General features: G+C 36.5%; 1 protein-coding gene across 1 annotated transcript in view; it reads left to right on the top strand.

Annotated features, from left to right (window-relative positions):
- LOC150077243 (reactive oxygen species modulator 1) overlaps positions 1-25,761 on the top strand; it is a 59,718-nt gene that overhangs the window by 20,891 nt on the left and 13,066 nt on the right. The window contains exon 2 of the mRNA XM_090386273.1: positions 14,614-14,805. Within this exon, the coding sequence (XP_090242399.1) occupies positions 14,675-14,805 (131 nt within the window). The 5' untranslated portion in view covers positions 14,614-14,674. The remainder of the gene's footprint in view (positions 1-14,613; positions 14,806-25,761) is intronic.

Below are 25,761 nucleotides of genomic sequence, written 5' to 3'. Positions count from 1 at the left end.
TCTGTACACATTGTCCAGAAAGGATAGACAGGTTAGAAAGAACCTGTATATGGGTTAGAAAGAACTTGTCCACAATAAATTCACTTTCTTCCATTAACACTCGAAAAAGTCTGTTTTACACTGCAAAATGGTAGATTTATCACTTCTGTAAGCATATCAATTTATAAATTGATAAATTATTCAATTTATAAGCATATAAATTAAAAGCAAATGACGAAACCTTCCATGACAAGCGCATAACACATACTGAACAAGGATTAGCGAGACACATCCACGCTCGAGATTTTGTCAACCCTCTCCACCCACCCACTGAGTGCTGTTTTGACTGGGAAAGATAATTTTAGCCACGTCCGTGTTTTTTTATGGCGGAAAATTTTCATGGCGATTTAAAATTCACATTTTTTTAGGTTTCATTTTATATTAAATCAGTGACCGTGAAACTGCGAATAGCAGGGGTTTACTGTACTTCTAGCGTTGGTGTACATGCAAGTATACATGCACCTGTTCTTACTCTTAGTTACCCTAACATAGCCCATGTATTTACTTGTTTCATGCATCAAGAATCTGCAGATAAAGGAACCACTAGGTGGCAGTGATCACAGTGTGCTGAAGTGGGATTTACTCAAAGAGGTAACTACCATCAAAGTTAAAGGGAAGGGTATTAACCATAAAACAAGAACAATTTGCACTTTCAGGTTTATTCCGCTTTTCTGTTAGTGCAGTCAGTTATAAACGGTTAGTAAACTCTGTTATTGCATTTGCAAAAATACTGATAGCTGGAATAGTGTGTTTTTTTACATTATTATGGTGAAATGTGTTTCCCCTTTATTGAAATCTTCAATCGTATAAAAAACATAAATAAATTTTCAGAATCTTCTCTTCATTCCTTTTTTTTTTTTTTTAAGCTTCGTAAACTTGTAACTCCCCGCAAATCGCGTTAGTTGCAATTTGTGCGTTCCGTTAAAAAAATGCTTATGCATGCTATTGAAATTTATAAAGAAAAGAGAAGATTATCTTGGAAATAAATGACTCTTGAAGCATTTCTGAAGAAGACGACTTCTTGTGCAACAAACCAATGAGTGCTGAGCCAATAATGATTGATCAACGAGTGTGCATTTAGTCGATGATGATGAAGAATACTATGATGCAGTCACAAAAGAACTGGATGCAGGGAATAGCTTTGATATTATATACTTGGATCTTAGAAAGGCTTTGGATACTGTTGCACAAGGAAGACTGCTACACAAATTGGAGCAGTGTGACATTGGAGGCAAATTGCTGCTATGGATAAAGGGGTGGTTGAGGGGGAGAAGACAGAGAGTGGTAATCAATGGACACTGCTCATCGTGGACTGATGTTATTAGTGGAGTCCCTCAGGGCTCAATGTTGGGTCCATTATTGTTTTCTGTATTTATAAGTGATATTGATGATGGTATATCAAGCTTAATGTCCAAGTTTGCAGACAATACAAAGGTTGGCAGGGTTGTCAAGGACACTACTGACACTATGCTACTGCAACAGGATCTGGAAAGGTTGAGCAGATGGGCTGAGAGGTGGCAAATGAAGTTTAACATTGACAAATGTAAAGTACTACACGTGGGAAACAGCAACCCCAGAGCAAAGTATCAACTCTGTGGTACTACACTGACAGTGGTAGAGAATGAAAGGGACTTGGGGGTGGTTGTGCAGGCAGATATGAAGTTCTCTGAGCAGTGCAGACGGGCTGCAAGAGTAGCTCATGGAGTATTGTCAATGATATACAGGAATTTTTCCAGCAGGGATAAGGAAGTGATTATTCCCTTGTATAAGGCAATGGTCAGGCCACACCTAGAGTACTGTATACAGGTGTGGAGGCCTTATTTCAAGAAGGATGTAGAGCTGCTGGAATGAGTATAGAGAAGGGCAACAAGATTAGTGAATGGAACAAAGGGTTGCTCTTATGAAGAAAGGCTTAAGTTTTGCAAATTACAGTGTCTGGAGACTAGGCACCAGTGAGGTGATCTGATAGAGGTGTATAAAGCCTTGAATGGTTTGAGCATGCTCAGTGCTGATGGGATTCTTCCTCTTGCTCGGAATAATCACCTGAGAGGGCATACATTCAAATTGAGGAAAGACAGATGTAGGATAGATGTGCGGAAATTTGCCTTTAGCCAGCGGATGGTTGGTTGGTGGAACAGACTTCCATCCCTTGTAGTGGAGGTTGATAGCCTAAATAAGTTTAAGGCTCAGCTGGACAGGTATTTTGAACGAACAGAGGGGTGAAGTGGAAGTGGGTGTTTTTTTTTTTTTTTGGCTGATGCTGCATAAGCTTGCTTTCTTGCATCAAATGCCTCTACTAATGCTAATGCTGATTTTTTAACGTTTGTAAATCATAAATAATTTCTTTATTATTATAATTTGCTTGATTTTACAGGATACGTTTTCATTTATTTGGATAAATCAATCATTGTTTTAAACATAAACTAATTAGCTAACTAATTTCATTATTGAGAACGTAATCCCTATTTTTAACATTGTCTATGGGTAAAAAATTCCCGCTTTATGAGTTTTCGCTTTATGAGAGCTCGCGCTAGGAATGAATTAACTCGTAACATCTGGAATTACCTTTATATAACTAATTAATTGAAAAATATATAATTATTTTTCTTCATTGTTATGAGGATATCGTGTGTTTTTGTAATTTTTGCATATCAGGAATATAATAGCGATATTTTATTCATTCCCGAGTTACGTAAAACTCAACTTACATCAGAAGCCCTAGAACGTATCTCGGGGACTTGCTGTATTTTTGGATTAACTGGGAAATTGATTATCCGGGAATATTTTTTTTACCATCCATCCTGGAAAATTGAGAGTCTACCGTGTAAGCAAATATCATATGAAAGGTATAATATGGCCTAAGTAGCTAGTGTGCCAATAAATCCAAACAGCAAACCAACCATCACAGCACGTAATGCATACCACTGACTTGCTGGTGCACAGCCCATTATAATTGGTTCCTGGAATGCTAGAAAGCTGGGCTATGAAGTGCAAACTATTGTATATGTATTTTACCAGATTAGGTCATAGAGAGCCAGAATGTGTTCTGCAGAAAACAGCCTGACTTTCCTTATGGATGAGCTCTGGCTCTAATTTTTGGCCATTCATGTCTGGGCCTGGGAGAGGTTCATCCCCTTGCCCCCTCCCTCCTGCTCTTGACAATCCTGGTGTCATTCCAAATGAAGTTTGTTGGTGCTGTCCTATCTGGGGTTGTTTCTTTTCATTTGGACTTGGACCATTGGCTGTCATTCCTGGAACAGCGAATACTATTTTTGGCATTCTGGACAATTTTACTCTTCTTTACATTGTTTCAGCAGGTATGGGGAGGGCCCTTTACTGTTTAATCATGACAGTGCACTACATCATACTTCACAACCTGAAGTGACTTGGGTTGAAGAGAGGGGCATGCAAAATCTTTGCTGGCCTGCCCATTGCACCTACTTTAATTTCATTGAGCACCATTTGAGATGAAATGTAACGTTGACTTCAGGCAATAGATGTGCAGTACTAAGCATAAGCTTAACTAAGACCATCTGAAACTATCAATTATTAACTCTCAATGAGAAAGAACATGTCCAGAGCCCACTTGCCCTCAAGTATGAAGCTTGCAAAGAAATAACTGTCACTAATTAAATTTTAATTAGTGAGTAATTATATTACTCAATAATTGTATTTTAATCATCCACTTACATCAGTATATTTAGTGAAAGGAAATCAGAGTGAAAAGAATATTGTTATAATGCCAAAATTTGGCAACACCCTATGGGATATAGTGTGACACTAAAGTGCTGCAAAATCCATTTTCGAAAGCTGTATCCACTCTGAACTATATCCATTTCAGTACTTGTGTTTCCTTTTCATTGAGAGTTAATAATTGATAGTTTTCACCAGTTTTCACTGTTATACTAGCTGAGCAAATCATGGTTCCCCAGTAACTGTTTTACTCTTGTTTGCATCCCTTGAAGAGGCAGAATCTATTTCATCACTTTATTCTCTGCCATTTAGTGTTTGGTTTGTTCCCCCTTGACCTCCTGTGTAGCTAGTAGTTGGCAAAATGATGCATGGAAGCAAAGCTTATGCCTTATACCTATTGTTAACTGTTTCTATTTCATCTGAGTATATTACTAATCCTTACAATCTGTATAAGCTTTCAGCTACTATTTGATTAAATAAGTGTTTGTTCCAGAAATTTGTTACTTTTGGCTAATGTAAGTTTACTTATGTCTGGTGTGCTGTTATTTTGTTTTTTCTTTCTTAGTTTAAATATAAATTCCTTATTTTGTATCACCTGTGAAGGAGGGCAGATATCTTGGTGTATAGTTTGTGAACCCCCTTTAAAGAATTAATTCCTTTATCAAGTCACTGAAGATGCTTAGTTTTCAGGCTTTTTATTGCAATCTTAATTGAAGCAGTTGCTTTATCACGTAAGTTTTAACCCATCAGTAGGCATGTGAAAAATTGAAATTCCTTTGTGTGTACAATAATCAAAAAAAAAATTGCAATTTGTTCATTTTTTTTTATGCCACTTTTATTTTCAATCTCTTCTGAACACAACTGTGAAAATCTCATTTTTGATGTTAACAGTATATATTTTAAATTAATTTTTGAAATTAAAACTCCTTTAGGAACTGTTGGCAAATTGAAAAAGCCGCATGCTTCAATGAACATACACTTGGATGCCAGCCTGTTAATACAGGAGTGCCCACTGCACGGAATGTAGTGTGTGTATGAACTATTTGATTCCAGATCAATGCCCTTCAATGTCATGAAGCCAGAGAGCTTTAGCAATCAGAGGAAAGTGCATATCAGTAAAGCCAGCTTGTTATCAATAATTATACAGACAAATGTCATTCAACACATTCACATAATTAGGTTTTAATTAATTCATGTATTTTTCTTAATTGTGTGATAATTAACAGATTTCTGAAATTTTCAGTCCAGAAATCAAAGAAAACAAAATTTCAAAAACAGTTATTAGGAGTTTCAGTTGTGTGTATAGAGTAGATTAAGCACAAATTTCTGAAATATTGTTTGGGGTCTTCGTTTTGACTCTGTTTGCCTGACTCATATTAATACAATACAATAAACGCCTCTGTCACCAAGAAAACCTCCATTTTCCTTTTTTGGTAACTTGTCTGCAGTAATGAGAAAACCTTAACGTTCTGCTGCTAATGTGGCATCTGACAGACTCCACTTTTCTACATGTTTCATTATTTTTAATTAATTTATAAATGAAATGAAGTCCTCCTATGTATATCTTTGCCCACCATATATTCTCTAACTGGTTGTACCATATTTTTTGCTTTCATTTTGTTATACTATGAATTATGAGACATTAAATTTTTTTTTTGGTGTTACATGGCAAGTGAGCAAATGCATCTATCTTTCTTCTAGGCAACTCCCACCCCCACATGCTCATATACTGAAATCTGCAAGACACCAGCAACAGGTGTCTAATCTTGTTATAGAGCTTTGGTTTCACCAGCTAAACATGAACAGTTGGCAAAAATATAGATGTTCACATTGCATCTGCCTGATGCCACATGGGTGTTTTGTGTTTCAGTATGGGGGATGAGGCTTTAAATTCCAAAAACTCATGCAGTGAACATCCATAATTTTGTCAACTGTTTATGTTTAGCTGGTGAACAGTTAGTTTCTCTCATTTATTTTTAATCAATATTTTTCAATTAATTATAGCAGATCATAATTGATAGATCATTTTGAATTCAGTAAAAAAGCTAAAAATGAATTTTTTATAATGAAAACAAAAAGGGGTATCTCACAGGCAACACACAAACATGTGATGCCTGTGAGACAATCATTAGTCATATCTTTTATGAAGGAGTTGGTTTGCTGAGTCATTCCTGTTTAATAAATGACAAGCTAGATCATAAGTATAGCATAGCTTAATTTGAATAAGATACACAGATCCCATATTGCCCTTCCATACCATCAACAATATGCTAGACAGCTTCGACAGATTTTTAAGAATACCGATATCAAGTTAATATTTACATCTTATAATAAATTAGGTTCTAAATTTAATTCATACAGGACAACGTATGAGTATACGACACAAGATTATAATCACATTATATATTTGATTAGATGTCAATCAGATTATCAAGCACGTTACATTGGTAGTACAACAGCTAAATTTGGGACTTCAAAAATTTCTAAGATGTGTGCCTACTACCACTTAATAGCTTCAAATCTAATTTATCGGGTACAGAATTAATGCAACATGTTCAATCTTGTAATCATAACCCATGCATCGATTCAGCTATTACAGCAGTTAAACTGAATTCTAGTTATAAAATTCTTCAAAATGAGGCTCTTGTCATTGAGTGGTTTAAGCTCCTCACATCATTCAACATATTAAACATGAAAGTTCCAATCAACTTCTCCCCTATTTGGAATTTAGCACGTATAAAGTTTCCATGTGCACTGAAATGCATTTCGGGAACTTAACCAGTATATAAAACATACTTCGCGTGTTCTTCTCTTTCCACTAAAGCTAACTGAAGACGGTTTCAAAAGTCGCTCATGCATGGCTGTTAGCTTTTATCTCGTTTTAATTTTTAATACATGAATTTAATAAGACAACTATAGAATGGAATGTACACTTTCCTTTCTTAGGTAAATTTTTAACGTGTTTTAAAGCTCATAATTTTTAAAATTCATAATTACACTAAGTTATGAATAGCTACTAATTGGAATTTAAAAGTTTTATAACTACTATGTACCCGTTATGTTTCATCAAACCAAGCAGATTAGTATGAGGTGAGTGCTGAAAATTAAGCTACGCTATACTTATGATCTAGTTGTTACCTCACAACACGTAAGGAATCTTTAATATATCATCAGTCATAAATCACAGGCATAATTGTAGTGGTAAATTTCGAACATCAAAAATTCCACTTGCTATGAATGCTAGAGGTAATTCACGATGAAATGATGCAGCTAAATGTACTGCAGTGGCGCCTCTGTAGCCAGGTGGGAAGGAGCAGCAGTGCATAGCACACGCTCCTTGATTAAACTGGGGCTCGAGCCCGTGACCACCACATATGGAGGATGCGGAAAGGTCAGGGAATGACCACCACATAACCCCGGAGCAATATGACCTTAGTTGCTAATTCCCCTAAAAACCAAATAACAACAACAATGTACTGCAGTGAATGACATATCACAGCATTTCCCAAACTATGTTCTGTGGAACACTAGTGTTCCATGAGATGTGAACAAGTGTTCTGTGAAAAATTGTAATTAATAATTAAAAAAATAAAATAAATAAATTTTTGCATATTTGTAGCGTACACCACTCATTTGTATCATTATAATATTTAACATAATTTTTTTTCGGTTATTAATATACCGGCATAGACTAATAATCAAACAGACCATGGAACACCTTATTTTGGTGGGCTTTGTATAGAGAAGTATGCGTAGAGGTAATGACACCTACAAAAAAGTAGCAATGTGGTGATCTAGTATGCCATTCATATGCAATTTAATCCATGAAAGAAGACTACTCTGCACCATCAAAATGATTGGTGGGAGATTCTCAGTGCCCATTTGGGACACTGTGTGTTGGCAGATCCCACAACCAATTCTCCACTCCACTCCCAAGCTTATTGCTCTCTCTTCGAGGCTATGTCTTAAAGATCATTTTCTCCCTTATCAGAAGCTCCATCTAGTTCAACTCCTGGATGCCAACATGTGTAAAATCGTAGAGGACAGGAAGTACATATGTCTCATCTTAGATCCGCACATTGTTTCCACAGCCATCAACTGATCTGAGATTGTTCTGGCTCGACAACAGTCTCACGGAAAACCCAACTGAAGAAAACTATCTTGTGTTATTCTAATTTATTTTATTATTATTATTTTTATTTTTTTTGTAATTTGATGTATTATTATTATTATTTTTAAGTTAATATAATCTGCGTGATATTATTAACGCATAATTGTCATTTACTTTACTCGTATTTAATCTTTGTACTTACCCTGTATTATATTTCTGGCGAGATGGTATCTCTGCCGCTGCTTGTTAACTCCTGGCTTAATGCCAGTGCCGGATTAAGGAATGGGCTAGCAGGGCCCTTGCCCAGGGTGCCATTCTTTAAGGGGCACCAAACACAGGAGAATAATGAAGCAAGAAATATATATATCCCTTGTAAGAGGGTGCCTAAAAGCCATTCTTCCCAGGGCATGAAAATACTTTGGTCCGGCTCTGCTTAGCACCGTGAAGGGTTTGTAAAGTTAGGATACCTGTGTGTACCTATGAACCTTACAATAAAGGTCATATTTATTTAGCCCCTGGAGTACACAGGTTGAAGGAGAAGAGGAAGCAAACCGATATCATAACTAAACTCACTACCTTGTATAAATTTTTTTTTGATAATTATTAGTATTTTGAAATATTGTTATTAAAATATGTGACCATGGATTTGTGGTTGAAAAAAAGAACTTTAAAACGAGAAGAGAAGCAAAATACGTACTTTTAGTAATGCAACTATGCTCGATGAAAATGAACAATATTGTCACACTTCAAAGTGAGGATGAACAATTGCAGCCTTTGTTCCCCAAAAATCTGAATTGAAAAAACAGGAACCAACTAATGAAAGTATAATGACAGATGCTTCTAATGACAGAAAGATGCTTCTCGCTAAACTTGTGTTTCGTACCTACACGCTAAACACGTGTTCCGTGAATATGTTGCGAGATGAAAAGTGTCCCACGACTAAAAAAGTTTGGGAAACGCTGAAATCGTATGCAAAATGATATGTCATTCACTGCATATCATGTTACTGCAAAAGAGCTAAAAAATTTGGTGGTGCACATCCCATCTATACGAGGGGGTATCAAAAAGTTCGTACCCTTACCTAGAAATAATAGCCCTAGAAAGGTGAAACTTCACAGGAACTTTAATCCTTTTCTATGTATAGTAACTCTCCATGTATAGCAGGGGTTCTCAAAAGGGGCAAAAATCATGGGCATTATAATGGTTTGTGGCCCTCCAAAGTTCAACCCTACCTGACGACATCTTATTCCTTAATATTTAATTTCTCTCATTGGGTTTTCTTTTCCCCTGAGACAACTGATTTTTTTTAACATGTAGGTATATTATATTAGGAGTGAGTGAGAAATTTTGATAAAAGGAAGATAGTGGGCATGAATTAATTCAGTCACCTTTGCTCTTTGCTTTTCATAGGAATTGTTTGTTTGTTGTTTGTTATTTGGTTTTTTTAGGAGCATTAGCAACTAAGGCCATATTGCTCCGGGGATATGCGGTGGTCATTCCCTGACCTTTCCGCATCCTCTGTATTTGGTGATCACGGGCTCGAACCCCAGTCTAATCAAGAAGCGTGTGCTACGCACTGATGCTCCTGCCCATTTGGCTACAGAGGTGCCTTCATAGGCATTAAATGCCTGTTCTTTCAGATGTAATGTCTCTGCAATCCTTGGCATTTGCTCCTTTTTGACAGCTGCAACCTTGGCGGCGGCGGTGGTGGGAATGGTTTATTTTTTTATTCTTTTGTTTCATTGGTCAATATGCGAGGCATGGATGTGACGAGGAAATGTTTCAGTTTATTTTTTCTATTTTCTAAGTGACAATTAGTATTGATTTATTGTTTCCTTGTGGAAGTTGTTTATTTTTGATCCACAGTGCTTTTTTGAGTGACATGGGCTATGAGTTAAATAAAAATAGTTTATATTTTATTATTTAATTCTTTGTAGTTATTCAACCCATCATCAACCATGTAAAGTGCTGAAAAGAAAAGGTATTGACAGTATCTGGATGAATATCTAGCTTATGGTTTTATTGAAAGCCCATTCGACTTAAGGCAGTCCATATGTGTTCTTTTTCAAATGAGGCTATAAAACCATCAAGACTTTTAGATCACTTAAAAAGGAACCATCTTGATAAAGTTGGTAAACATATCGAATATTTTAAAAATTTAAAACAGAATTTTGAGCAACGTAACACTGTTACTTCCTTATTTAAGAAGAGCACACAAACAAATGACGATGGAATGATTGTGTCTTATAAAATTGCAGAATCATTGCAATAACTGGTAGTGCTCATACAGTTGCTGAGATATTGTACGGCCTGCATTAGAGACTAATTTCAACAGTGATGCATCAAAATTCTTCCAGTATTTTAAAAGCATTGCCATTGAGCAACAATTCAATTCAAAGACGCATCGATGAGATGTCAGTTACCATTGAAGAGCAGCTAATTGACAAACTAAAAATGAGAAAATTTTCTATTCAGATTGATGAATACACAGCTACTGACAATAAGGCCCTTCTAATTGCATACGTTCGTTATTTCGATGATGATTGTAAATTGCAAGAAGAGATGTTGTTTGTAAAATCTAGAAAAACTGACTGTACTGAAGCATTCATTTTTGCTGCTGTAAAAACATGCTTTGATGAAAAACAAACACCATTGGAAAATTTGGTATCCTGTGCTACTGATGGTGCATCTTTATGGTGAGAAGGTTTTATTGCCCACCTTCGGGGAGCATGTCCTGAAGTTCTTGCAATACACTGCGTTGTGCACCGATATCATTTGGTTTACAAAAAATATTAGTCCAGTTCTTTATCAATCTCTCAGTATAGTTATTAAAATCATCAATAAAATGAAGTCACAGTGCAAATATGATTGCCTTTTCAGAAAATTTTGTTAGTAATGAAGAACAGTATGTGAGGCTTCTTTTACATACAGAAGTCAGATGGCCTTCTAAAGGAAACTGTCTAACAAGATTTGTAAGCCTTTTTTATACGATAATTAGTTTTTTAGAAAATGCCGGAGACACAGATTTAGCAAAGCAGATCGGCAAACACAAAAACAGCATATACTATATGGTTTGGATTTTTCTAAAACTTAATGAAGTATCACTTCAACTTCAAGGGAAATTAATTACAGTGATAGACTGTAAATGCATATTAAAAGCCTTCAATGAAAAACTGGAAATATTTAAGTAATTTAATGAGAAAACAATTTCATGGTATGCAAGAGTTAACTGAAATCAATGAATCTCTCACCTAGAATGATCTTAAGAATTAATCAGATCATTTGTGTTCTTTAAAAGGTGAAATTAAAAATAGATTTTCAGATTTATTTTCTTTTGAAGTGAAGCCATGGATTTTAGATCCAATTGGATGCGATGCCGGGTCTGCTAGTGAAGAAATTCAAGAATTCATTGAATTAAGATGTAACGAAGAATGCAAATATAAATTCGAAAAAATGTGTAAATGGTGAGTTGTGGGGGATCAAAAACAACCAAACTTCATTCAACAATATAGTCAGAAATGGCCAAAGTACTTCTTTGTTTTCCAATGTCTTATGTGGTTAAAAGTGGTTTTAGTTCAGTAAATAGGTGCCTCCGTAGCCAGGTGGGCAGGAGCAGCAGTTCGTAGTACACGCTTCTTGATTAGACTGGGGTTCGAGACTGTGACCACCAAATACGGAGGATGTGGAAAGGTCAGGGAATGACCACCACATATACCCGGAGCAATATGGCCTTAGTTGCTAATGCTCCTAAAAACCAAATAACAAACAACAGTTCAGTAAATAAAATATTAACAAAGGAAAGAAACAGAATTGATTATATGTCAAGAGGAGACATTAGAATTAAACTTACAAACATCATACCGAACATTGAACTTTTAGCTAAGAAACATCAGACTCAGGGATCCCATTGAATAAAAAGAAAAAAATATTAAGTATTTTCTTGTTTAAAATTTCATGGGGGTGATTAGGAAAAAAAATTGTCTAAAAATGCCCTTTAGGGGGCGATAATTAAAAAAAAGGTTAAGAACCACTGATGTTTAGTAACACATTTCTCCCATCTATGGATCAGTTGTTTAATGCCTTGATCATAGAAGTCTGCACTTTTTGCTTAATACCATGATTCCACTTCATTGATGACTTCCCGAGACGAATCAAAGCTGCATCCACGCAATGGTTTCTTCATTTCTTGAAACAAGAAGTCTGACAGTGCTAGGTCAGGAGAATACTGTGGGTCCTGCAGTAGTTCAAAGCCGCACTGGGCAACGGCTTCTGCAAAGGTGTCAGCAATCTTGGAACCCATCGTGTGTGTGTGTTGTTGTTGTTGTTATTTGGTTTTTAGGAGCATTAGCAACTAAGGCCATATTGCTCCGGGGATATGCGGTGATCATTCCCTGACCTTTCCGCATCCTCCGTATTTGGTGGTCACGGGCTTGAACCCTGGTCTAATCAAGAAGCGTGTGCTGTGCACTGCTGCTCCTGCCCACCTGGCTACAGAGGCACTGTGTGTGTGTGTGTGTGTGTGTGTGTGTGTGTGTGTGCGCGTGCGTGCGTGCGTGCGTGTTATGGGGGTTTAACAGTGCATAAGCTGCTGTGGCTATACAGGAACCCATCATGTGGAGACCTTAGACGTGCAGATAGTCATGTAAAATGCTGTGGGCAGACCCATGACTAATTCCCACTGCATTTGCGATGAAATGAATTGTCAAGTCTGTCACTCAGAACCAGCTGCTCAACCTTTGCAACTGTCTCACTGTTTGTGGATGTTGATAGCCTTCCTTCTCGTCTCGTCAAAAACACTTGTACTACCACAATGGAACTCCCATTTCCACTTTTTTACAGTGTCATAGGATGGACGATTCTGTCCATATATGCAGCTTTCATTTCTTTGTCAATTTTCTGAGCTTTCTTGCCCTGCAAATGCAGGAACTTGATCACTGCTCGATACCCCACTTTGTCAACCATAGTTATTGAATATGTAGACAACTTATATTACAAACTTCATCTTCCTACTGATGTTTTATTCAGGTCAGGGTACGAACTTTATGATACCTCCTCATAGATTAATGCCAAATTTTCTGGGTTCATGGCACCCTTAAGTGTCTCAGTAATTTTTTCATGGCACCCCTAGGCCAAAAGAAATACCTAGCAGTTCTGTTTATTAAGTAGTTAGGTCCAAACAACTTAAGTAATTTTGAAACTGTTCACCTCGAGATAGTAGTTCTTGTGGTGTCTGACAGATGTAGAGTATAACTGTGTTTCCCTTGAAAATTTAAAATGTCCCACGGCACTCCTGTGAGTTTGCTGCGGCGCTCTGGGAGGCTGCAGCACACAGTTTGGGAACTGCTGTGCTGCAGCAGTAAAATATTAGGAATAAGGATCTACAGTAAACCCCGGCTATTCGCAGGGGTTATGTTCCTGAGAAATGCCGTGAATACCGAAAACGCGAATACAGAGTTATGGCTCCCATAGTAATAAAGGGGTTCCGTTCCAAAGTATGAAATATATAAGAAAAACTAGTCTAAAATTTTGTCTATGTATGTATTATATGTACCTTCATAATATGACTATGTACATGTACATAGTGAAATGCAAGCATATGGCATCAAAATGAAAATAAGAAACAATTTAATATTAAATGTAATATTCATTAGAAATTTCAAACAAATCCGCCTTTGCTAGCTAAAAAACTTATCCTGCCAGTGCTATCACCAGTTTTGCTAAAGTGTTGATAAAGAAGTTTTGCCTTTTCATGAATGATTGAGTGAACTTAAAAGAATTTTATTTTGAGTTCGGTCTTCTATCCACAGATTTAAAGCTTTTTCCATTTTTCTAACTTCACGAGTTACAGAGCAAATTTTTGAAGCAATTAGCGCGTTTTCACGGACACTACGGCGGATTTTTTCTTCCAATTTCTTGATTGATCGTACTGTTGACTCATTGATTTTATAATGTTTTGCCACTGAGGAGACACTTTCACCATTAGAAATTTTGTCTAATAACTCAATTTTATTCGCTAATGTCATCACCTTCTTTGATATTTTCACATTTCTCTTGTTATTCGTAGCCATATTTTTGTACGGGTTAGAAAGAACTTGTCTGCAAAACAGTAGATTTATCACTTTTGTAAGCATATCAATTTATAAATTGATAAATTTATTCAATTTATAAGCATATAAATTAAAAGCAAACGACGAAAACGTCCATTACAAGTGCATAACACATACTGAACAAGGATTAGCGAAAAACATCCACGCTCGCGATTTTGTCACCCCTCTCCCCTCATCCACTGAGCGCTGTTTTGACTGGGAAAGATAATTTTAGCCACGCCCATGTTTTTTTATGGTGGATAATATTCACGGCGCTTTAAAATTCACATTTTGTTAGATTTCATTTTATATTAAATTAGCGATCGCGAATACAGATATTGCGAACAGCGGGGGTTTACTGTATTTTGATTTATACCCTGCTTCCTTATATATCCTTTCCTTTTGATCCATCCATATTACTGTATATTGTTATCAGTTTATCTAGGTAATAAGTAGACAGTGCATATTGTTTTTACGTCAAAACTAAGAACTTTGGCAAACTGTTCTGTTAAGAATTTCCATATAACAAAATTGTGAGATTTCAAGCTTTTGAATTTTCCTATAACACATATGCTTTTTAAAGAAAAAAAAGGTAGTTTGATAATCAGGTTTAAAATATTGGGCCATTTTTTTCTGTGCTCTAGTGACAACTAGTTTAATCGCTTTACTCTTTATTTTTCACAGAAATTTGCAGTAATTGACTAACTAATTAAAGAAATTTTAGTGCATTGGTTACAGTTGTAAAATGCCAGTTCCAGTACAAGGAATGTATCAGCATGGTCCTAGTTGTTGGGATAGAGTGAAAATGGGATTTGCTATTGGATTTTGTGTTGGAATAGCATCTGGGGCACTCTTTGGAGGATTTTCAGCACTGAGGTAAGTATTTATGGCTTAATGGTCACATCACATTTTTGAATTAAGTTTGTTTGATACTTTTCTACTATTTGAAAAAAAATGATTGATTTATAATTAATTATAAACTACCAGTGCGACAAACTTGCAGGAGGTATAGGGGGCACAAAGGCGAATCGGAATCACATAGCATTGCAGGGTCTGAAATGCCTTCATCATGCAGTACAGGATGTTGAACGGGAGGTTGCGTGAACAGCGATCCCGCTGGAGTCAGCATTTGCGAACCGTTTCTGTTGAAGAAACCAAGTAGCAAAAGTCCTCCGGAGTGGATAATCCGCAGGCTCCAATGATTGGACGCGTTGCAGATGGTATGAACTCATTTGGTTTGTTGACAGTATCCTCCATACAGTGGATTGGGAAATACCCAATCGTTGGCTTATCGCTCGAGTACTCGTACTCGATTGCCTTCTGCAAGACGTAGGACATTCTCCTCATTGTCTGGCGTCCTCGATTCATGGTACCTCTCGTGAAACAACCAGTCTCACGTAACCTTCTGTGCACAAATGCGAAAATCGTATGATGAGGAGCCCGCCTGTGCAGGAAACGTTCCTGATACAAGCGCAGAGCGGTGCGCCCGCTACAGTCCGCAGCTCCATACACGAGGTGCATGTCGGCCAGTTCAACGTTTGAATACTCGTCCATCCTACTGCCTCAGGAACCGGTTCGCAAATGCTGACTTCCAGCGGGATCGCTGTTCACGCGACCTCCCGTTCAACGTCCTCTACCGCATGACAAAGGCATTTCGGGCCCTGCAATGCTATGTGATTCCGATTCGTCTTTGTGCCCCCTACACCTCCTGCAAGTTTTTCGCACTGGTAGTGAATCACCCTGTATATTCATCTGCCTTTTCCTCTATGATACTAAGAATCAGAATATTAATTCTCCCCTTGTAAAACAACTTCAATTGCTCTTTCTAAATTGGCACATTTTTACATTTGCATCCTCCTTCAGTTACTAGTATGTTTTCTCCTGTGGCTCCTTATTCTTATATCTGTATTTTTCACCATGTCAACATTGTTAATTATGCAATTAATATTCCTCTGCAATTTAAGATTTGGTTGTTTCCTTCTCATTTACTGTACACAGAATTTTGAATTTCTTTGTTTTAGCTGAAAGCATTAGCCACTTTTTATCCTCACTTCACACATTAAAAATCTTTGCATGTGGTTTGCATCAACAGCAAACCATAATATACACTATAAATGTGAACATCAAAAATTCTGTGGTTCTACACTATACAGCTACTAGATCAATTTGAACACTCTGGTTTCATAAATGTCACAGAATACAATTTGTAAATACTTTTCTATGTTTTAACTCATTTAAGCATTAGAACACTAGCTGGTGTCTTTGAATCCTACTTTTCCATTGAACTCTGCCATGAATTGAAGGCATATTGTGAGAGAATAAATGTGCCCTTCAAAATTCTTCTTCTCCTAGATAATACACCTGGACACCCAAAGCATCACTGATGTTGATGAAAACATTAATGTTATGTTCCTGCCACCAAATACAACATCCCTTATCCAACCTAGGAATTTGAGTGTCCTTGCAACTTTCAAAAGTTATTATCTCTGAAGGACACTGATGGTGAAGATCAACTTTCTGTGGGAGATTTTTTGAAGAACTATAACATCAAGAAAGTGGCCAACAACATTGGAGATGCATGAGCAGAAGTTTCACAGTCTTTCAGAATTTCACTCTGGCTGCATTCAGGGAGTTTGGAAAGAGATTTGGTCTGGTGTCACTGAGTCTCACGACTTTGATCCTGAAGTTGAAGTTTCCAGTTCAATGTGTGACATCATTGCCGATGCAAGGGGATTTGAAGACGTAGATGAGGCCAACATGGATGAGTTGCTTCAATCCCATACAGGGGAGCTCCCCAGTGAGAACCTTCTTGAATTGGAGAGACTTAAATGAAGATGATGATGATGACGACCCCTCTGTTTTTGAACCTGTTAAACACCTTTCAACAAAGCAAATGGCTGAATTTTTTAAGCACATTGACAATGCCATTAGTATCATTATCGAGAATGATCCTGAGATAGAGAGAGAATTAAAGTTTCTAGAGAGATTCAGAATTCTGTCATGTTACAAAGAACTCTACAGGGAGAGAAAAAAATTCTGCCCATCACCTCTCTCTCTTGACCATTCCTTCAACAAAGTTGAAAATTGCCACCACCAATCCAGGGTCTGTATTAGTATCAGTATACTAATTGAAGAAAAATATAAATACAGGTGACCCCCCGCTTAACACTAATAATTCGTTCCAGAAAAACAGAGCGCTAAGTGAATCTTTGCTAAGCAAGCACCGCATTCCCATAAGGTAACATATGTATTTGTAAGTTGCAGTCGGTGCTATAGGATATTTCCTAATCAATAATAAACGGTAGTGAAAAGATGCACAAATGTCGGTCAAAATATTTAATATTCAAATATTTGTACATATAAAATATTCTGCATTACATGTGTATATAATTTGTGGTAACTACTTATGTATCAAAATTAAATTTAAAATTCCAATTAAAATCATGAATTTAATTGATCTAAATTGATTTTAATTGATTTAATTTGATTGATGAATTTAATCGTGAAAAATGTGTCGATTTTGGGTTGTACTTTGGCCCTCTTCCTGGTAAACTAAAAGGGATTTTAATTTTAAATTCCCCGCAGCATTACCATCCAACAATAAAGTCAACCAATCCTTCGCCTCTTTGAAACCTGGAATGTTTTTTCTTCTTTCAATATGAAACTTCTTTTAGGCATTTGTTTCCAAAAAAGTCCTGCTTCATCTTTGTTAAAAACTTGTTGAGAAGTATAAGATGTTATACCCCTCTTCAATAATTTTAACAAGTTCTTTTTTGAAACTTTCGTCTCCTTGATCTGTACTTGTGGCTTCTCCTTGGATTTTAAATCTATTCAACCAGTCCTTACTAGTTTTAAATGGTTCCGCATTTTCTCTTGACCATTCCTTCAACAAAGTTGAAAATTGCCACCACCAATCCAGGGTCTGTATTAGTATCAGTATACTAATTGAAGAAAAATATAAATACAGGTGACCCCCCGCTTAACACTAATAATTCGTTCCAGAAAAACAGAGCGCTAAGTGAATCTTTGCTAAGCAAGCACCGCATTCCCATAAGGTAACATATGTATTTGTAAGTTGCAGTCGGTGCTATAGGATATTTCCTAATCAATAATAAACGGTAGTGAAAAGATGCACAAATGTCGGTCAAAATATTTAATATTCAAATATTTGTACATATAAAATATTCTGCATTACATGTGTATATAATTTGTGGTAACTACTTATGTATCAAAATTAAATTTAAAATTCCAATTAAAATCATGAATTTAATTGATCTAAATTGATTTTAATTGATTTAATTTGATTGATGAATTTAATCGTGAAAAATGTGTCGATTTTGGGTTGTACTTTGGCCCTCTTCCTGGTAAACTAAAAGGGATTTTAATTTTAAATTCCCCGCAGCATTACCATCCAACAATAAAGTCAACCAATCCTTCGCCTCTTTGAAACCTGGAATGTTTTTTCTTCTTTCAATATGAAACTTCTTTTAGGCATTTGTTTCCAAAAAAGTCCTGCTTCATCTTTGTTAAAAACTTGTTGAGAAGTATAAGATGTTATACCCCTCTTCAATAATTTTAACAAGTTCTTTTTTGAAACTTTCGTCTCCTTGATCTGTACTTGTGGCTTCTCCTTGGATTTTAAATCTATTCAACCAGTCCTTACTAGTTTTAAATGGTTCCGCATTTTTTTTAGATGAGTTTTCTCCAGTTCATCATATAGGCTAATCTCTCTCTCTCTGTCTCTCTCTCTTTTTTTTTTATAGTTAACTTAACTGAATTCTGCATTGGATATTATCTTCAATAAAATTAATTAAAAGACTCTCCATTTCAATCCTAATAGCTGGCCTAGCCCTAGTTGCTTGCAGTGGAACAGCTGTCTTTCCCATTGCTAAAATTAATTCTTTATTTTTTATAATTGTCCTTACAGTTAAATTTGCCAGTCCTAAATTATGACACACATCCGCTTGTCGCTGACCAGAATTGATTTGCTTGAAAACATCTAATTTAATTTTTTCAAATTCAATCTTTTTCTTACATTTGTAGTCTTTGTACTGCGTCCAGATGTTGTTGCTTTTCCATTCTTATCCGCCATTATTCAAATGTGACTGCATTGGTTGCATTAACTTCGAAAATGTAACTGCATTGGTTGCATTAATTATGATACAATGTTCGAGTAAACTGTCCATTACGCACGTTGTCTAATACTGTACTGAGTGATGACTAGACTTCGGATAAATGCATATAACGCAAATATTACAAGCAATATACTTGCTAATTTTTTAAAATGTTAATCTCAGAACTACGTAACAAGTCACTGTACTGCAATTAAATTAACATGCGAGAAAATTTCACTGAGCGTGAGAAATGTTTTAATGCTGTTTTGCTATTCATTTTCAAGCTATCGACTCCATCAAATGAAAGATTTCGTTATATATGCCAAAAATGCAATCTGTAAAAGAGCGTTTTTTTTTTGTGACAGTGTTATAGTCAGATATGGGTTATAATATAAGAACAGCGTTATAGCAAATCAGCGTAAAGCGAACCGCGTTATAACGAGGGCCTATGGTAAATGCATTTCTTTCTAAATTTTAGGTAGTTATTTTTCATTTTTGAATGCATCCCTATTTTACCCATGTAAAAGTCAGTTCACTTTAGGTGGCAATTTTTTGGAACCAATTAATCATGTAATGCGAGGAATACCTGCACGCACACACACACACACGCGCGCACACACACACACAATTAGTGCAGTTCTACCTGTACTGGCAAGGTGACATATGCTGACACAATCCAGTGAAGTGTTTACAAACAGGACTGTGCCAACCTGGTGGTCTGATGGTGCCCTGCACCACTGTAGGAAAATCTAAAAGGTAGTGCAGTGAACATTATTTTATTTTTTATGTATAAATATTTATTACATTATCTAATATGTTTTTGTAACTGTTTAATATTTACTACACTTTTACTAATACTTTGTAATATTTACTCATTTTTTATCCTCTGTCTTTGACCGCAAGTGGTTCATCTCTTGACCTCCAAGACAAATTAATCGTACTACATAGGTTGCATGTGCACCCAGACATTTCTTTCTAAGCAAATTTGTTTTCTGGCTGCTTATTTTCTGGCCACGGATATTTTTCCCCTCTTCCCCGAATGCGAAATTTATCACTTCTCAACCTGTTTGCTGACATTGAATCATATTTAGTTCATTCCGCTGCAGAAATTTCCATAAATTACAGAATTCAAAGTCAAATTAAAGCTAGAAGCTGAAGGATAGGAGGAAAAAGACCAACAGAGTGCTCAGCTCTAAGGATCAGTCCCTGATCGGGTCACACACTTTATCGAAAGATGAGAAAAGGCCATAAAAGGTGAAGGAAGAAAAGAAATGATATAACGACTTCAAATTGCAACACCCACATGGAAGAGCAGCAAAAAGTTTCTACTCTAGCATACATTTTCTCTCAACCTGACATCTCAGAACTGGAATCAGACATGGGGGGTATAGGGGAGAATCTCTCCCCAGATATAAATGACTTCCCCCCTTGAAAATACAAAATAAAAAGAACTGTAATAAACCAGAAGCTACAGTGTTGAGCTAAAGCTCCACACTGACAGAGAAATTACTTGTTTAACCTCTACTAGTACCAGATATATTAAAGAAGAAGACACAACTCCATTGGTGCCTCCGTGGGCAGGAGCAGCAGTGCGTAGCATACGCTTCTTGATTAGACCGGGGTTCGAGCCCGTGCCAACCAAATACGGAGGATGCGGAAAGGTCAGGGAATGACCACAGCATATTCCTGGAGCAATATGCTGGAATCAGACATGGGGGGTAATGTTGCTAATGCTTATGCTTAGTTGCTAATGCTCCTAAAAACCAAATAACAAACAAACAACTCCATTATAGTCCTTGCCAGTTAAGGATCAGTCCCTGATCGGGTCACATATTAGAGAGGTAAAGCAACCCAATAAAGACATTATATCAGTTGCAAACTTATTCATGCAGGATGCAGTCATCCTCCTTCAAAAAGAATTGGAAGGTTATGTTTTCAAAGAAAATAATATTACCACCACATCAGCTACAGAAATGATTTTGAGATCGTGGTATGGATTGAAGAAATTGGTAATTGCTCTATTGATAGAAAATGAAAGGCTTAAGGTTAAATTGGATTTGCAACAATCCTGTATTGAATAATTAAAAGAAACTGTTACTCATACTTTACTTTTTGCTCGCTCTTATGCTTCTGTTAAAGAAGCCTGCTAACCTGGACCATATGTATATGGATATGGTTCCCCCATTAGAGCAAACTGTTCCTGTCAAGCAGCTTTATGTTCCTACCAAAATTACCATCCAGGAAAAGGACACAAAATCTGCTTATGATTAGAGTTTCTGATACAACACAAATTTCAACTAGTAGAGAGATGAAAAATAAAGTTATCAGTACACTGAAAAAGGATCTAAAGGAGGTAAAAGTAAAAGCACTTCTTATGATTAGAAACAACGGAATTATCATTTAAATGGCCTCAAAAGGCAACTTAAATTCCACTGCTTCCTTAAAATCTCTCTCTGAGGTTGGGCTAACAGCTAGTCTGCCAAAAGAACTAAATCTTGCAATCTAATATGTGATCTTGACAATGATTTAGGTAAAGAAGACATTCTGGATGGCATCTCATAAAAATCTAAAAGATTCTGCTATCATGGTATCTCACTAGATCGAATCTACATGGGATCCCATAAGATTAAAAATTTCACGGTCATGACAAAACGTTTTCATTGTCAGATGTTCGGTCACAAATAAAACACACGAAAACAGGAAGTGCCTACTTGCGGGCACTTGCCTGTCAAGGACATATTCTGACGTGCAAATCGATCATCAGCCCGAATATAGGGGCAAAAGACTAATTGAACCATCTAGTAGCTGGTTCCCTCTGAAGTTTCCCTCAGGATAGCTGGCGCTCAAGAGAATCGGTCTCATCTGGTAAAGCGAATCATTAGAGGCCTTGGGGCCGAAACAACCTCAACCTATTCTTAAACTTTAAATGGGTGAGAAGTCTGGCTTGCTTGACCGAAGCCTGGACGAAAAGGATGTGAGTGCCCAGTAGGCCACTTTTGGTAAGCAGAACTGGTGATGCGGGATGAACTAAAAGCCTGCTCAAACTGCAATGCAAAAATAAGGATCACAGGCATCCCATTAGTGATACTACTTGCCCCAAAATACTTACAAGTTTTAGAAACTGTATGCTTATGAACTATTCACTCTAAAATGTAAGGAACCATGAAGTGATAATTTACCAGAACAACTTCTTGGTATCTAAAGTATGAATACTAATATATCTTGCTGCTCAATGGGCAAGATTGGTGGTCAGTGAGGTTGATCATTTATTAGATATATGGCTTTTTGATCTAATTTGCCTACAAAAGCCATTTCGTTGCTGTGCTAGGGATACCCATGACTAAGAATAATCCAACCCAATCATGATAATCCAAAGTCTGCAATAATTATCATCAAAAAAACTTCAAGTTTCTAGTCTTTGTATGCAATTTGCAATGTGCATTAATGTTACTACGGCCATGCTTTCATTTTACATTATTTCCCTGTATTGCCCACCACCTACAGACATTGCTCCTCATCTTCATTACTTAGAATCAGCCCTTCACACTATTAATCCAGAGCTTGTATTAATTAAAATGGAAGCAAATTTTAAATCTTCTGCGTGGTACAACAAATCCACAGATACAAGAGGATGCCTTTTAGAAAACCTAATTTTTGTATATCAACCGTGAATGTCATCAACCTTCCAGGCTAGCCATATACCTTTTCCAATTCCTTAGGTCAATCAAATATAGACGTTACATTGGTAACTAATAACCTACTCTGATTTATTCAGAGTTGGGAGGTAAACCCTGTGCTAACTACATCTGAACATAGGGTCATCTTTTTCCTATTAGAAACAGCTAAAGTTTTGATGCAGCTACAAAGGGTCCTTGTCAGGTATTCGCTTGTAATATTCATCGGAACAACTTTGAAAAATCTGTAATCTGTAAATTTTTCTTCAGATGATATTAAAGATATTTCTCATTGTAATCCTGAGGAATTAGCACTTGTCACTCAAATGACAGTTCAGAAAGCCATTACCAAATCAGCAATGAAGAAATTCTTAACCACCAAAACCACACCTTGTGTGGTCACAGGAACTCATGATACTACGATTTAAAGTTAATTGTGCTAGAAAAACATTTCTAATTCAAATTCTGCTCTTAGTTAAGAAGCACATAAAATCACATAAGGCAGTGCATCTAGTTAACATGGGTGGCCATTGCAATGTTGAATCAGTTTGGTGTGACATAATCACTGGGAAAACAAAAATGAGAGTAGGAGAGTGTTATAAGCCGAATTACTGTGATTAAGTTCAACGAAAAACTGTACAGAGAAATGGACCGAGCCAGTAAATCAGAATGTCTTATAATGGGAAATTTTAACTTTACAGATGTTGACTGAAACTTGTGGGTTGGTCACTCACTCACTAGCAAGACTTATATAGATTTATTGGATAACTGTTTTCTTAAGCATCATGTCAGAGAGGCAACAAGAAAGAGAGCAATACACTTCAACTGGTTATCAGCAGTGATTCTTCATTCATTAAGAATCTGCAGATAAAAGAACCACTGTTGGCAGTGATCACAGTGTATTGATGTAGGATTTACTTAAAAATAACTGCCAAGATGTAAAGGGAAGGGTTTTTGCTTTCATAAAGGAGACTACAGTGGTCTCAGACAGTTTTTAAATTCTGTATAGTGGGACTAACTAACGATGTTAGCAACAACATATTGTGAATGGGAAGATTCAGGAAAAATAACTATAGAAGCTACTAGGCTTTTCATACCAACTAAGAAATACTGTTCAAGGCTTAGATATAAATGAATGTCATTTGAACTGTTGAGACATGTGGCAGAGAAGGAAAATGCATGGGATGCATATAAATTATCAGTGCTATAAAGCCTATGGTAGATATAAACTAGTCTGCAATCAAGTCACAAAGGAGCTTAGGCAAGCCAAGGCAGATTACGAAAAGTCTTTGGCAACGTGCCAATAAATGCGACAAAGACTTCTTTACTTATATCAACAGTAAAAGGAAAGGGTTGAATCACATTGGTCCACTTGATGTTGATGGTTTAACATTGATGAATCTGCTCAGGTTGCTGACAGGCTGAATACGTAATTTACATCTACATTCACACATGAGGAATTCTTTAAAGTTTATCAAACTGTAACAGTGAGCTGAATGACAACAAAGCTGTTAAATGAGAAGAAAGTGGAAAAGAAATTGTTGAAGTCAAACATGAAAAAGGCACCTTGGGTGGATGGGATCTGTCCAATTATATTAAGGGAGGCAGCAAAGAAGGTAAGCAAACCCTTAGCCATAATTATGAGAGCATCTTTGGATTTAAGAGAGGTTCCTGTGGACTGGTAATGTGTGAATATTTCCCCAATTCACAAGGTGGAGGGGAATCAAAGGGATACATCTGGAGGCCTCATTTTAGGAAGGATGTAGAGCTGGAATGGGTAACGAGAAGAAGGTCAACGAGATTGGTGAGGGGGAACAAAGAGGTGCTCTTACCAAGAAAGGCTTCAGTTCTGCAAATTGCAGCATCTGGAGAACTAAGCACCTGCAAGGTGATCTGATTGAGGTGTTTAAGGCTTTGAATGGCTTGAGCAAACTCAATGAGCTTAAACTCAAGTAAACTCAATTTGATTGACCTGAGGAATGGAATTTTTTCTTGCTCAGACTATGCACATGAGGTGGCATAAATTCAAATTGAAGAAGGATGGTTGCAGAATAGATGTGTGGAAGTTTGCCTTTAGCCAACAGGTGGTTAATTGCTGGACCAAGCTTCCATCCATTGTTGTGGAAGTAGATAATTTGAATAAATTGAAGGAAGAACTAGACAAACTATTGGATAGGTGAAATGGGATTTTTTTTTTTTTTGACTGATGCCTTATAAGCTTGCCTTGTTGCATCACTTGCCTCTATTAATGCTAATTTCAAATAGCCTGAAGAAACAATACCTTACCATCAGAACTCTCAAGACTACACCACAAATATAAAAATATAAGAAATTATACAACAAAACAGTTCAAAAAAAGTAAATTGGAATATTGGCAAAATTTTGTAAAAACTGCTATTAAAGAGAATGTGGGTTTTGATTTACAAAATTTGCAGAAACAAAATAAATCTGGGAGATATCCTTAAGACAGTTATACAAATACTAAAGATTCTTTAAACTGGAACAAATACTGTCAATAAAATTCTAGACACTCTTCCTGCAATCCAACTCTTGACTTCCCTCTGCAGGCTGAAATCAGAAGTTCAAATGAATCATATTTCACCTCCACTTCAGTGTTGCCTTTCTCATCAGGAGAATTAAAATCTGCATTTGATTCAATGATAAAGGACAAATGTCTTTGACTAGATCTACTGGAATGTATTTTTCTTAAATGTTTTTATGATATGAGTTACAACCAAATCACGTTTTTACCTCTTTAATAAATGCTTAGAATTTAGTACCTTTTTTGTTATTTGGATGTCAGCTTTGCTGAAAATATTACCAAAACCAGGAACACCTCAACACAACCCAAAATCTTACAGGCCAGTTGCCTTGCTGTCACAATTAGGAAAACTATTGAATGTTTAATCAGTCTCAGAATTAATTCACTGCTTACAGAGGCCAATTTAATTTCATCCCTTTAATAAGACTACACTAGGCCGTGGCTGCAAAGATGCAGTTTAAAATGAAAAATTTTATAGATGAATGTACAATTAAATACACTC

The sequence above is a fragment of the Mastigoproctus giganteus genome, chromosome 12 (assembly GCF_048544385.1).
Source record: "Mastigoproctus giganteus isolate SK-2022 chromosome 12, ASM4854438v1, whole genome shotgun sequence".
Lineage (NCBI taxonomy): Eukaryota > Metazoa > Arthropoda > Arachnida > Uropygi > Thelyphonidae > Mastigoproctus > Mastigoproctus giganteus.
Note: the sequence above shows the minus strand (reverse complement) of the source record. Positions and strands in the feature narration are given on the sequence as shown.